Consider the following 15,814-nt stretch of genomic DNA (forward strand, 5'->3'; position numbering starts at 1 on the left):
ATAAAAATAGCTGCGCTACGCTGCTATATGTGACGCTTACGCGTGCGGTGTGTTCCAGCTGTTAGCTGGAGATGGGTTGTCCGCTAAAATAACATCATCTGCAAGTGGAGGTTGATTTAAAGCAACACCAAAGCACTTTTCCTCTTCAGTCCCCCTACAGGTTGGAAGCGGAATTGTCCATACAGATCTGCTACCCGATCTGGCAAACTTGCATAGTGCGGTTTTAGCCGATAGAGGGCCGCAAAGCGAATGCAGAAGTGCCGTTCACCCTGTTACGAGTTGATGAACCACTGAAACAATTTTGGAAACATTATTTTAAGATTAAAAATAATCTTTGGCGTTGCTTTAAAAAGGTGACAATGCTTTTTGGGGCAAAAGCAGATAAGATTTTCTCTGTGATGGACTAGCTTTATAAAGTGTCAAGTCTTTGTATGCTGGTTTTCATAGTTGTGTGAAAATAGTGAAAGCAACGGCTATTTGAAAGAAGAGGTAAAGCACATTGAAAAATCTGAAACATGTAACCAAAAGTAAAAAAAAGTAAATTATTTTGACTTTCATATCATTTCTTGTTATGGTCTTAACTTATTGGCAAGCACTGGCATCTTAAAAGGCAAGAGAGAAGGCTATTTGAGCTAAGTCTATAACATACACACAAAGTGACAAACCTCAACCCTTACAATCTCATTACATTGTCCTTCCCAGGTGTGGTTGGTCTGACCTGTGTGATCAACAAGTTCCGCATCGTCAAACTGACGACCAAGGACCAGTTCATTGTGGCCTACGGTGGCATGCGAGGTGCCATCGCCTTCTCCCTTGGCTTCCTGCTGAAAAAGGAGCAATTTCCCATGAGAGAGATGTTCCTCACTGCCATCATCACCGTTATCTTCTTCACTGTCTTTGTTCAGGTACGAGTACCCAGTTTAGGTTGTCCTGTTTGGGTCTAAACAGACTTAAGATGTAGAAAATGTGCCTGGCTAGCCTACCTCTTGCCTTATTATGGGATGTTATCATGACCACAGTCAATGCACTATGCAAGGAGATCGCTACATTTTGGCTCTTTACGTACAGTGGAAGCATTAAAGTATTGTTAATCCTCTGGTGCACTGTTCCAAGTAAATGACAGGGTATTTGTTCATGTTTTGAATGTTACCCACTAATTTGCAAATAGAAGTGTGTAGTGGGTTGCAGTATATTTGCCTAGCAAGTCTAGTATGAATTTCCACTTCCATCACTGTTTGAATTCACGCTGACCAATACACTAACAAAACCAGATTAAACATACTACTTACATACATACATACATACTTACTGGTCATGCTGATTGAACATGAATGGAACACTCCTGTGTTTGCAGGCGGTTGGTTTGGTGTGGTAATCCATGCATTAATCAAATGTAAAACATATGCAGAAGGAATACAAAATATGGTTTATGTAGAGACACATTCCTACTGAATCTTCTCACAGAGTTAACGTCAGCATGACAAACAAAAACAGTACATGAAGGCAAGATGAAGACAGACAGGTAGTCATTCCATACGTATTCGTGATTGTCCATTTTAAGCACCATGAAATGCATCAGCCCTGTCCTGTCAGATAAACCAGTCTTCAAGTGAAACTGTAGGAAGATTCTTGGGTGGGAGTGGGACCCAGAATGAAGGCAGCTAAAATAAAATCATGAAGACGTGTTCTCGAGATCAGAAACATGTTTTATTCATGCTGCTGGATTCAGCACTGGCAGTTTGATGCTGAGATAGATGCAGACCAGGGGGTAGACGGTAAAAGCCCCTTTCACCTGCAATATGGAGTTATTTAAAGCATGACTTTTATGTGGAAGAGAGTAAGTATAGATGGTATGAAGTGAAAATATTCGTCATGAAAAACTGTCTTAATTACTTAATAATGGTTCATGTAAGAATAATATTTTTCATATCCTAATGGATATGAAATGGATATTTCCTTTCATGTTTTGGCTGAATACTTAACAACAGAAGACCAGTTGATATTCTGGATCTCTGGACTTTTGTAGGCTGATTGGCTAGTTGAATTGTCTGCTTAGTTGTCATTGGTTCTTATAACTATTGGTAGTATGATTATATAGAATTCAGACAATTTAGTCATTAAAACTAGCCATCAGAGTAATGCTAATGTTGGAAAGAGACTCCTAACGTAAATGTATTCATTATCGAACCCTAGAAGAAAGAATGTGAGAGACTATTTTCCCCACAGTAAAACTAGTATGGACTATGGATGATTCTGTGGTTCATTGTGCAAGTTATCTTAGATGTCATGTCTTGGATGATTCAATGCTCCATTCTGACATTTTTTAAATTGGACTGATTGGCCATAAGTGAGACTCGAACATTAAGGATACTCATGAAATATTAAAGCTTTAGTGCACAACTTTTTGATATTAATGAATGTCTGTTACATTCAAGCCATTGCCAAACGAGTTGCTACAAAGCTAATAAAGACTATCAGCTCCACACAACTCTCTGTATAACTCAGTATGACTGTGTTCAGAAGATGGTGTTGTCAGCGACATTTTCGCGCGCAGAAACTCGAGTGAAGATAATTACCTCTTGTGAAGAGTCTATCATTTTTTTTTTAATCCTCCGTGTCCTCCTCGGCTACTAGCAACTGCATGGAGGAGGGTGGGGGCTGTGCGCGATCACGGAAGGCTTGTATCATGTGGACACGCCTACAATTTTGTTGTCATTACTTAGGATTCCTCATGGGAGCGACAGAAACGACGCACTATAGCTTTAACATTCCCCTTGTTTAGGGTAAAGGAATGAAGTCATTGAACGTCCTTATGTCATGTTTTGTGTGGTTGAATTAAAATATACATGAGGTAGTTAAAGTGTAGGTTCCTTTGCATGCATGCCTGGTAGCAGGTCTGGGTATTATTAAAGAGCAGGAATCTTCTGTCATCCACTGTAGGCCCTGACAGTTAACCAGATGGCCAGCTTAATCTCTTTTAAGAAATAGAATGATACTTTGATGAGCTTTTAGGTGCAGACAGGCACGAGCAAACGCACACACCCTACTGGATAATCCAAAGGTAACCAAACAGACTGATTCCTGGATGTGTTCTGTTGTGGCAGTGTATTGCTGACCTTGTGATCACACATGAATCTTTCTAGTAAAACTACAATGGAGTTAGGTTTGAGACACATTTTCAGCTATCTAAAATAAAAGTAAAATTCACAACAAAATTATATTTTGGTGCCATAATGAAAGAGGAAACGAATATTTATTGAAACTTTTCATCCAAGTTAGTTGCTTATTAACATGAGATGAGTGCTTGTAGCAACCTCAATTGTTGCTTTACAACCATTTACACAGGAACAAACACACATGTGTACACACATTTAACGTAGTTTTTGATTGTGTATGCACTTATCAGTTGGGTTTACGATCATTTTTCTCTTGAATATAATCACAGTGAAAAGCTGTGCTAACAGGTTACTGATATAAAGATAACACTCGTATTTGAAAATACATCACTCTGTCTACACAGACAATTTTAGCAGTTCAGGATTTCTCTTAAGAGTCCCATATTATGGGGCGCCCGGGTAGCTCAGTTTGTAGAGCGGGTGCCTATATAGAGGGGTTTAATCCTCGACGAAGCGGTCCAGGGTTTGAATCCGCCCTGTGGCAATCTTCCTGCATGCCTTCCCCCTCTCTCAACCCCTTTTATGCTACCCTGGTAATTAAAGGCCAAAAGGCCAAATAAATAATCTTAAAAAAAAAAAAGTCCCATATTATGCTCATTTTCAGGGTCATGCTTGTATTTTGGGTTTCTACTAGAACATGCGTACATGCTTTTAATGTTTAAAAACCCATTTTTCCCATACTGTCTGTCTGACCCTCTATGTCTCTCTCAGCATTGGTATTGTCATTGCAGCTGGGGAATGACTATCAGCACTGTAACGGCCCTTTCTACCTATACTATAGTATAGTTGTGACATCACAACCGTACAGAAGTCTTGACGGCTCGTTTAAAAACATTGTTTCTGAATACAGGCTGTAAGCATTTCTCTGTGGATTAAGTATTTATATAGCACTTAGGCTCGACCTGCTTTATAATAAATAAATAACTAAATAAAAAAAGACATAGAAACCTCACTTTTTACAATATGGGACCTTTAACCTGAATTTGTTCTTGCAAGAAACACCTCTTTGCCTTACTCTTACCTCTTACCCACTTGTACACTTTAAAGAATGTCTGCCGAGGGAACGATGGAAACACAAGATGATGTTTTGAATTGTTGATAATGAGAAGGATTTCCCTTTGACGTGGATTAGCAGATTTGTTAAAGGTGTTGATCTTTAATGCGGAAATCTGTAACTTCTCATGTCTCTAAAGTGGTGAGAGATTTACAGCAACAACAATGGGGTTTTTGTGAAATGTTGTGTCAAGACCTATTGTGTTAGTTAATCCCCCATTGCAAAGATTTTGGGAAATGTGCCAGCTATTGTGTGATACTACTGAGCTTATGCTTGACTTTGATGCCATGACAGGTGTGAAATATATTCAGTATCAGAGTATGGAGGTATATGTGTTCTACATATAAAATATGTATTTGTATTTTATGTTTGTTATGTATTGTGTTCTGTCTGTGTCTGTTTTATAATTATGTATTTGTGTTTATAGGACCCCCTCGAAAATGAGATACTACATCTCAAGGGGCTATCCTTCCATTTCATTCTTACATCCTGCAGAGTTGGTGATTCGAGCCTATTTCTGTCTTTAGCTAAGGTCAGGAGGTGAATAATGAATAATGTTTTGTTCCTCTCATCCTTCTGGCAGGGCATGACCATCAAACCCCTGGTGGAGCTGCTGGCAGTGAAGAAGAAACAGGAGGCCAAGCGGTCGATTAATGAAGAAATCCACACACAGGTGAGAGCTTTCCCCTACAACCATCATCAGCCTTCATCATCAGAAGCTGATGACTTCTTGATTCTTGGTTTATACATATTAATCACCCAGAGCCTTTTGGTATGCAGTTGATAAATTAAATGTTTTGAAATGGTCCTTCACTGAGCTACCTTGTTAAGCCACAGCAAAGCGTTCTCACTTCCTGTCTTGTTTTTTATGTATTTATTCATCCCACAGACATATGCAGAAATACAAATATGACTCATAACATTAATATTATATACCATACCCTGGATTGATAAATGTACAACAAATAATGTTATACATTCCCTTGTAGTTGTAGTTATTTAAAATGTGACATCCTTTTGCAGTAACAAGCCTCTGAGGCCATTTGATCATCAAATCTTGATTGCTGCTTCCACCTACTGGCTGCAGGGTGGTAGTTCAACTCATTTACTGTACTGTAAGGTGTGCTGGTACAGCATAGTCAACGTCAATCCAAGCAAAATAACTGACAGTTTTGTTTCCCCATTTCATAACATTTTACCATCTAGTTAAATATAACTTAAACACACTGTCTCTCTCTCTCTCTCTCTCTCTCTCTCTCTCTCTCTCTCTCGCTCACTCTCACTCACACACACACACACACACACACACACACACACACACACACACACAGACACACACACACACACACACAACTTTTGGTACTTAAATACATCCGTGAGTGACCACCATGCTCCACAATCCCTGACTGTTTTAAAGCTATTAATACAGCTCAGATAAGTACATACAGTACATGCGCACGCATGCGCGCGCGCCCACACACACACACATACACACACACACACACACACACACACACACACACACACAGTTCCTGCTTATTTTTTATTTTGGCTAGTGACCAGATGACGTACCTATCACCCCTGTTAAGAAGATACTATAGACTGTTTTTTTTGTGATTTTACTTGCTGTACTTGTAATTGAGTCATGGATTTACATGTAACATACAATACATTGCTATTTGACACATTGCTCAAAGTGACAATGGAATCAGGGCGATATACTACTATGTACTGTAGCATTCCGTCACTTATCATGTATGGATCTTGGGTTACACTTTACTTGAAGGTATCTACATAAGAGTGAGATGACACTGTCATAAACTTTTGTGACATTTGGTTTTTGTCATGACAAGTTAGGGTTAGGTTTAGAGTTAGGGTTAGGGTTCATGTGTCATGATTGTGTCATGGGTTCATGACAGTGTCATGTCACTCTTATGTAGATACTTCAAGTAAAGTGTTACCGAATCTTGTTATTTGTACAATGGAATAGGATTTTTTTAAATATAAATTGGCATAAATCATTTATTTGTATAAGCAGTGTGTATACAAGAAAATTTAGTCTGAGCCCTTTAACATACAGTACATACAGCAGCATGTGTACCTGTCCCAGCATTCAAACGACAAACAGAGTAAACTGGTGAAAGGTGAAGCTCCAGTGGTAATATGTTTGTAGTAAAAGAAGAATACATCTATGACCCAGTATGCGTGTAACCAGTAACCATGTGTCATGATACATTGCTCTATTGTCTCACCCTAAATCTTCTAGAGAAACTTTTCATACTGTCTTTTTCACACCCACCCCCACAGCACTGGGCAGTCTTTACATAGATCCGTCTCTTCTGACAAAGCAGAAGTAAATTCTGTGGCTCTGCTTAATGACTTGTTCCCATAGCAACACTGCCTGTCAGACTGTCATCTGCAGGCTTAGTCAGAGCACCAGGGCGACCTGCGGCTTGCTGCAGTCCGAAACAACAAATGCATCTGTACATTTCTCTGGTTCCCTGAGCAGGCGTGCTGCCACACTGCTAATAAACACTGTCTGATCAGTCACCTGGCTGCTGCTGCTGTTGCTTTTCTCCCACCACTTCCATTTTATAGCTCATCACCTGCTGTTGTTGATACTAATGTTGGCAGTCTTACCTGTGAGGGTGTTTTTACTGTGAGGAATGGTAACTGGGGTACAAGAGATAAGGTGTGTGTGTGTGTGTGTGTGTGTGTGTGTGTGTGTGTGTGTGTGTGTGTGTGTGTGTGTGTGTGTGTGTGTGTTGAGTGGGGCTTGAATGTGCTGAGTTTAAGCAAAGGTAATATTTGTGGTACTCATCATTATGGTTGTAGGTAGGGCACTGGTGCAGTATTTTATTATACGGTATTGTGCATTTGGGCATTGTGCAATACATAAGTTATTGATCGCAGCATGTTTTTATGGGAATTGTGCAATCTGGGTAGAATTAAGTGCAATATGAGGGGGAGGATATGCTGTGGGTTCTTCCTCTTTCTTCTGTGAGTGTGGGGGAAGGTAGGAGATCTTGTGTGAGGTTTATTGGATGTTTGTGTTTATTATAACGCATTTGGATGAGATAATCTATGCTTTTGTTTTATGTATGTTTATTGTGTTTATGTGCGATGCATCGCCATTCTTTGCTCTCTCGACTGCCCAAGACAAATTTCTCCTATAGGAGACAATAAAGGCTTATCTTAACTTTTCTTACTTTATCTTAAGATGCAGCTGAGTAATGTCTGCGGTGCCAGAGTGTTCCTGTAATCACAGTTAATAACATTTTTAATCATAATGTTTATAAAAACACATGTTGACATTGGAAAAAAAGGAAAAGTAACATAAAGAAATCTGTCTTTGACCAAATAAATTGCTCTAAATGTCATTGTACTACAGCAGATATAATATGGGCCCCTAAAAAGTTGTGTGTATTAGATATAGGTTTGTTCACAGGCATATGATATTTTTGTACCTAGCTAAGTCTGTTTTACAATAAATTAAAATTTAGAGTTTTTTTGTTGTCTTTTTGTTGACCTCCTGTTGAAAGATGTTCTGCCTCTTTTTCTCCCCAGTTCCTCGACCACCTTCTGACTGGAATTGAGGACATTTGTGGACACTATGGACACCACCACTGGAAGGACAAGTATGCATTTTTTTTCATTACTGATAAATTATTTGTCAAACATAATGACAAATGCTCATCACAAGTAACCCTGAGCCCAAATTTAGAAAAAGCAAGTCAACATTTGGCAGAGAGAAATTGTAACCATGAAAAGTTATAGTTAGTAACTTTAGTTTAGTTAGTTTTTTTTTTTTTTTTTTTTTTTTTTTACATCCATCGTCAAAATGGTAATTGTTTAATTTTCTGTCATTATCTGCTAATTGATTCAACCTTTCAGAGAATACACATTTACTGTGGCTATAAATGTGGAATTATTGTGATTCGTTCCGTCATTTAACCTCTTTTCTTTTCCTCTAATGTGCACCATATGTCAAACCTCTCACATCTCTCTCTGTCCCGTTCTTACACACACGGCTGTCTTTGTTTTCCCTTGTCTCCATTTTCATCTGTAACTCATTTCCTCCTCCCAGACTGAACCGCTTCAACAAGAAGTATGTGAAAAAGTGCCTGATTGCAGGCGAACGCTCCAAGGAGCCGCAGCTCATCGCCTTCTACCACAAGATGGAGATGAAACAGGCCATCGACCTGGTGGAGAGCGGAGGGGGAGTCAACCTGCCGTCTGCTGTGCCTTCCACAGTTTCCATGCAGTAAGTACGAGTATACGCTGACTCGGTCTTCAGTTACTACACTCAGAATACCAAACTGTCTCAAATGTATGAGTCCTTTAACCTGCAGTAACTGCAAAGTAAGTAAGTAACTAAACAGTAAAAATGCGGGCAGGACACCTAAACAATAAGCTGAAACTTGCGAGACAGCTCCAAAAACAGCCAACAGGAGCTGCAGATTAGTGTGATAATAATCTGTAAATTCACCACTATGAGTGACCTCTTTCACAATGTAATTTGATACATTTTAATTCTAAAAAAAACAACTATTGATCACAGCCGATTTTAAATGTTTGAAAAAAATAATACCTTTTTCTTTTTCTTGCTCATTTATTTGAGTTTAACTTTGATGCATAGTAATGTTCAGGCCAACATGATAAAACAAACCCCTTGAACTGCATCAGTTTCTGTCAAAGCTGTAAATGGAACAGGAAGTAACTTTAGGGGGTAAGTTTTATTTTCATATGTTGTTTTACATTACCTCCACTACACTCTGTAGTCTGTCATTTCATTTTTAATATGTGGATGGCTTTAAAGGTCCAATGTGTAGGAATTTCTCCCATCTAGTGTTGAGATCATATATTGCAATCAGCTCTCTCGCACCACACAGTTCAAAGTACGTATTACAGCTACGGTAGCCTTCACGCTTCAAAAAGCCGGTCTCTTGCTCTTTTCAATATCCTTTTTCTTTTTCTGGGAGAAGAAGAAGACTCCTGTTCCTGGAATTTGGATTTTGAATACGTGTGGTCCTCCATGTTTCCTTCTTCAAACTTGCCGGGGCCGGGAAGCTACGATACCCGTTAGCAGCATTAGCAGCACCTGTGAGTTTATCATGTGACAGCGAAAACGCATAAGGCGGAGCAGTATATCCTGTATGTCCCTTACCGGCTAATGTATTTCAAGATGGCGCATTAATATGGAGCAGCTACCCCAGTTCATGCAAATGCAAATGTAAAATTTCATTGGAATTGATGGTGGTGGTAAGTAGTCATGAAAAAGGACAAGTTTGTGAAAGGGCAACACAGATTTTGATAATGAACAACTAAAAACGTTACACACTGGACCTTTTAATAACTTCCGGAGTTTAATTTTTTTTATTTAATTTTTTTATTTGATTTTTTATAGTTAAATAGACTGAAAATCTCCTTCCAAGGAAGATAGCACAACATTACAAATGTCAGGGGTTTAAAGGTAGAGTCTGGCTGATGACTGGAAGGTTTCTGGTTCTTTGATGAGCACTGATGTGTTAGAGTTGAGTGAGCCGTAATGTAGCTAGTACATTGGCTGTTCAATTTCACAAGCTGTTAACGACAGCCCGCACAGTTAGAAACGTGCTCTCAGTTATCAGATCATTAGATACCAAGGGAAATGGGACTTCAACAGTTTCATCATTATTACAACAGATTGTCATGTGCCTTGACAAAAGCAAAAACAGCTGTCTGTATTACACAAACTCTGATAGCCCTAACTTTTTCCTGCGTTTTTTCAGGAACATCCAGCCCAAGAAGCCTCCTCCTGCCAAGCCTGTAGAGAAAGCTCTGCCCAAGATGACTAAAGGCCGGGAGGAGGAGATCAGGCAGATCCTCAGGAGTAACCTTCAGAAGACACGACAGAGGGTAACGCTGCTATATGAACAATAAGACTCAGATCATTACCTGTGTATATCTTATTCGTATCAGCTGAAGATATATTGTCTTGTATTACCGGGAGCATTAGAGCATATCACTATTCTTATTGATTTGCACTGATAAACAAAGTGGTATTAGACTCTATGTCTGTGTATTGATTGTTACAGAGTTAGAATTAAATCAGAAGCTCCACTCATCATTAACCAACTAATAATACTAACTTTTTTTTTTTTTTTTAAAGATTATATTTTGGGGCATTTCCACCTTTAATTTGACAGGACAGCTAGGTGATAAAGGGGAGAGAGAGGGGGAAGACATGCAGGAAATCGTCACAGGTCAGAGTCGAACCCTGGACCTCTGCGTCGAGGCATAAACCTCTCAGTATATGTGCGCCTGCTCTACCCACTGAGCCTACCCGGCCACTAATAATACTAACTTTGATTGTAGGCGCACAGAAAAGTACTTGTCGTTGATTTATACCGGTTGAGTATTGTTCCCTTGTGATCACCGTAGCCTGAGTAAATGACACACATGGGTTTATTATCATTACTTCTGCAGAAACAAACTGTGCGTCCTTTCTTACACATACTTTTATTTGTTAATCATTAAAATGTCCTCTTAAACAGAGTTGTTTTATTTGTCTTTTCTCTCTCAGCTGCGCTCCTACAACAGACATACTCTGGTGGCTGATCCATACGAGGATGGCTTCAGTGAACTCCTCATCAAGAAGCAAAAGATGATTGAGCTGGAGAAGAAGGTATGTGATTATCAGTCTCGGTGAAGGCGACACCTCTAGAATCAATCTAGAATCAGTCTGAGCCAGCTGTCTGCTTTGTCGAACCTTATTGACACCTGGTCACAGCATGATTGAACAAAACCCATTCTGCGTGATGTATGTTCTTCATGTTATGTCTGTCGGTGTCTGATGTATGGACTATTTGTTTGTGTCATACGTCCGATGTCCTGTCATGAAGTGCCTTGCGACTGTGCCGCAAACCCAACTGCCCCAACGGGGACAATAAAGTTATCTACTACTACTGTTGATTAGTTAACGCTAAAGGAGGCCTTTTGTAGTACCATAGCAGTGTGCAACAGAGACTGTTATGCAATGAGTAGAAGTTATATTGCAGGAAACCAATGAAGCAGGAGAAAAACATTGGACTCCAAAAAAACAACAGATAAAGAGCAGCTCTTCTCATTTCATACCGGGCCACCAGCATTTAAATGACTCAACCAAAACTATAATTAGTGTTACTAATTAGAGTCCACCTTCAGTCTCTTAAATTAATTTTCTCGACACAAATGGGGGCTGATTTATTCGCACGGCTGAGTGGCCCCAACCACAAACTTCCATTTCATCAGCGTGTAATTACATAATGAAAATAGACTCTTATTTTGGGTGAACTTAATGTGCTTGAAGCCACTGTAGAGGAATTTCTGCAGAGAAAGCTACACATCAATTTAATGAGGTTTCTTTAAGATATTGATCAATGGTGAATTGCTGACCCATTTTAGTTTGGCTTCAGTACGTCCCAAACAATGAAATGAGGCAGAGTGTGTATTTTCCTGTGTACTTTAATGATACTGAATGTTTATGGAAGGTGCATTATATAACTGTTACATTTTGATAACATGCAGAAGCCTAAATCATCCCACAAACAAACAATTTTTTTTTTTTTACAGATACAACACATGAATAACTACCTGACGGTGCCTGCTGCTCCCCCTGACTCCCCGACCATGTGTAGAGCCAGACTGGCCTCAGGTAAGAACATCCATCTTAGCCACAGCCAAACGCAAACACCCGATAGCTACCTGCATCATACTGAAAGGAACCACGTGAAACAATAGGGGATAATTCACCACGTCACACGTTGTGTTTTGTTAGGCTCACAAGGCAGCTCTCATAAAACAATAAACACAATGTAGAAAACAGTGCTACTGTTCACAGCTGCAGCAATAGCTATTTCCCCACTGGTAGAAATATGTTTGCATGTGGCAGCCAGCATGTAAACCAATGTGTGGTTTTTATTTTAGGCAGAGGTACTGATTTCAAACCTGCTCAGCAGCAGAGAGGGAACAAAATCTCTCCAGGTATGTAGTTAGCGTAGAGAAGATCCATTTTCAGTTTTAACCCGACAGTGATCCTAACATGCATGTGTCATTTACGTTTCTTGTTAACATTCATTCATTATTCATCACTAATGAGGGGGATCTCATGACATGATTGACGCGGAAAAGCTGGAATGATTTTTTTTTTTTATTTTTATTTTTTTATTATAGCCACACACACAAAAAAACCCTGCCGTTTGCACATTAGTCAATCATGATGTATGTTGGAACTTCAGCTTTTGTTTCTCATAGTAAGTTTATACTAAAAGTGGAATTATGTCCAGCATGTGTTGCATTATAAATCATTGTGACTTACTTTGCATTATTGTCGTTGTGTTGTGAAACATTTTGAACGGTCCTGAATGCTGTTGTGGAGTTTGTGCAGTGATTGTCCATTTGTGGCTTTGTTGACCTTAATATTTGTTGATCACATTCTCCTCCCCTTGTACATGATACAGTATGTTCATGTACGCTGATGGAATAATATTGAATCCCCTTTTACAGCCTTGTAACAACGCATTATGTAATAACAGTGTATTGTGTAATAAAACGTCAAACTGTAATACATTTATACCTCATTATGTAATCACACCCGTATTGACCAATGAAAGGTAATACTAATCTACTGAACAAACAGTATATTTTTAAAATAAATGTTGAGTCACAGTGATTCACGCTAGAATTTCATAAAATAAACATGACAATGTTATAAAAAATGAATGCAGACATCCATTTTGGTTAGTTATTACATAATGCACCATATTACATTTTCATAAAAAAAAAAAGTACAATTCCCCTCATTTTGTAAGAACCGCCTGCCGCATTATGTAATAGTTTATTAAAAAAATGCGGAGAAATGTATTACATATTGCGTTCAGGTTTTTATTACAAAATGCGGCAGATTATTACATAATGCAGGTGTTATTACATAATGAAGTGAATATTTATGACACTTTGACATTTTATTACATAATGCATTGTTAAAAGCCTTGGTAAAGCCACCTCCCTGACACTGCATGCCTGTCCTTCCTGTAGACCCACAAGCCTACAGCAGTAAGCCAGCGGCGGACAGAGTGCCGACCATCCAGGTGGACCTGGCCTCCCCTCAGTCTCCAGACTCCGTCAACCTGATGGATGAGTTCCGACGGGCCGACCAGCAGGAGGAGGACCAGGGCCTGATGATGAAGCCTCCCTCGGGGCAGAGTGGACCTAACAGGCCCCGTGAGGAGGACAGAGGCCGAGAACAGCAGAAGATGACAAGGTGCCTGAGCGACCCCGGTCCCAGCGCAGACGAGGAGGAGGAGGACGAACCCTTTCTGCCTTGAAACGGCAGACTGGATATGGAGGGGTTAGGCTGCATGCCCATCTTCACTAATTAGAGGAGAGAGGGCTGCTTCACTGCTCTAAATAATCTCTTTGGTTCAGAAACCAAACAAGCCAAAACTGCTAACGCTGTACGAAACCAGAAACAAAAAGCAAAAGGGAGATTGTCTGAAAAAAAAAGAGCCATTAGTTTGTTATTATCATTGCTCTTTATTTTTTTAGACAGGATTGGAGTAGCTGTTATCTGAGAGGTTGTGGGTTTATGGTTCGATAGTCTGAGACATTCAGGAAAGAGCTATGCATTACCAAAGGTTTGGACTGTTTTTGTGTCAGACAATGTCATTTTTACTTTTTTTCTTTTTTAATGACTGCATAGTTGTTGGTTTTTATGTTTGTTCACGATATTTAATTTTTTTCTGTCTTTCAAGCTACCTTCTTGGCGACATGCTGGGCCTTTAATCCTCAATTTAATCAACAAGGCAAACTGCCTAAATCCATTTCTCTTTTTGAGTTGAAGTTGCCTGTTTTAATCCAATATCTGACTGAAATTGCTAAATATTCAAACATTTAGAGTTTAGCTATTTTAGCTATTTAGCTAATGTTTGGCCTTATTTTATGTCAAACCTTTTCACTTGGTGCATTTTTTTTATCTTTGTCTTGCTTTAAAACATATTTCTTAAATTCCAGGGGTACTAATGCGGGATATAGGTTCAAATCTGGATGTATTTATTTAAGAGCCACAGTTGTTTATAGTCATGCTTACAGACCTGCGGCCTCGTCTCATGGCTGTGGAGGGAGTTATGTGTACTTAACTAAAAATCCCCACTGTTGTATAGGAAGAGAAAAGTTTGGACTCACAGTAAAGCTTGTGAGACAGGCAGTGATGCAGCACTTTTGTTTTGATGTCAGTGATCATGCTTGATTCCCCATCCAAGTCTACTGAAGTTAAATCACTTGTTGTCATGTCACGTTTTGGTGTAGATGTTTTATGTTTCACCTCAATTTTAGAACACCCTTTAAAAGTCACTCAAGCAGGGCTCGTCGAGTTGTTAGAGTAGATGTTTCTCTCGATCCTGATGTAAAGAGTAACGGCCCATCTAACAGTCACCTTCACACTCCTCATTGTTGAAACCTTTAGACCACATGAGCTGATTTTTTAATATATCAGATCAAAAATAATTAATGCTCACTTTCTTTCACATGCCTATATGCATTCTTCAGTTTTTTTACTGGCCTTTACAAGAAGCATTTGTGCTCTACATCACTGTTCAGCTTATTACATGACAAGTGAATGTTTGTACGGGAATCCATCCACACCTCTCAACCCTCTTAAAATTTAAGACTATAGACATGTCATGGCAGCAAAAAAAATTCTATGCAGTATTGACGTGTAAAATATGTAAATCAATTATAATAGCCTATATTTATAAATACCCTTTAAAACTGAAGTCTCGTAATCTTGTAAACATGCAACACATTGAGGCAAACCAATGCAAAAGTCAAAGCTGAAATGAAATACGGGCATTAAAATAAACTAAAACAGTTGATAGTTTTTGCACATCCGAGCAAGCCTGGAAAGTTATCTGCGGGCACGACAACATAGTCAAGTGTGTTGTTGATAGCTTAAGTCATTCTCTACTGTACCGTATACAGTTGTACAGTGTGTAAAATACATTGCACGTCTTTTTTTTACACCGCCCCTCAGTGAATTGGAATACGGCACAAATCGTTGAAGTTGTTGATGTGATGATTTGCTTATTCATATCCATTTAACCATCTTGCGTGCCACAGCCAACAACAGTTAGATTGTAAAGCCCCAAGTATTCTTTCACCTCAGTCTATTATCACTTCACTGCAAAAAAAAAAGAAAAAAGAGTGTAGTTTCTCCATACTGGCCATCCAAAGCACTCACTATGGAAAGCAAACTTTAGCATTGACACACAGTCCTTCTCTGAAGTAGGCTTAGTGAGTCACTGCTCCAGTTTTCTAGGTGTTAGTGACCGTTGAATCCTTCCTGATCCTCTTACAATCCAGACGGCTCACATTACAGCTGAGTGGTACGGGCAGAAGAACCTCACAGGCTCCTTCATTTTCCTCAACTCTTCTTTTCTTAAGCATCTTTTAATGTCTTGTTGTCGAGGGTACGAGGATATTTTGTCTGTGCACAAATGCACTCATTTAAATCCAGGTGTATAAATATGCAAATATGAGCCTACTTGCAAGTGTTTTCGGCCCCTTT

General features: G+C 39.2%; 1 protein-coding gene across 2 annotated transcripts in view; it reads left to right on the forward strand.

Annotated features, from left to right (window-relative positions):
* The window catches only part of slc9a1a (solute carrier family 9 member A1a), a 33,481-nt gene extending 18,413 nt beyond the window's left edge, over positions 1 to 15,068 (forward strand). Inside the window, exons 5-13 of one of the 2 annotated variants that reach the window (XM_031314503.2) lie at positions 703 to 905; positions 4,814 to 4,903; positions 7,798 to 7,868; positions 8,318 to 8,494; positions 10,002 to 10,128; positions 10,796 to 10,897; positions 11,824 to 11,905; positions 12,178 to 12,234; positions 13,288 to 15,068. In XM_031314503.2, coding sequence (XP_031170363.1) covers positions 703 to 905; positions 4,814 to 4,903; positions 7,798 to 7,868; positions 8,318 to 8,494; positions 10,002 to 10,128; positions 10,796 to 10,897; positions 11,824 to 11,905; positions 12,178 to 12,234; positions 13,288 to 13,577 — 1,199 coding nt within the window. In that variant the 3' untranslated portion in view covers positions 13,578 to 15,068. The remainder of the gene's footprint in view (positions 1 to 702; positions 906 to 4,813; positions 4,904 to 7,797; positions 7,869 to 8,317; positions 8,495 to 10,001; positions 10,129 to 10,795; positions 10,898 to 11,823; positions 11,906 to 12,177; positions 12,235 to 13,287) is intronic. The other variant, XM_031314508.2, reaches the window with a different exon arrangement.
* The last annotated feature ends 746 nt before the right edge of the window (positions 15,069 to 15,814 follow it).

This window comes from Sander lucioperca, chromosome 10, assembly GCF_008315115.2.
Source record: "Sander lucioperca isolate FBNREF2018 chromosome 10, SLUC_FBN_1.2, whole genome shotgun sequence".
NCBI lineage: Eukaryota > Metazoa > Chordata > Actinopteri > Perciformes > Percidae > Sander > Sander lucioperca.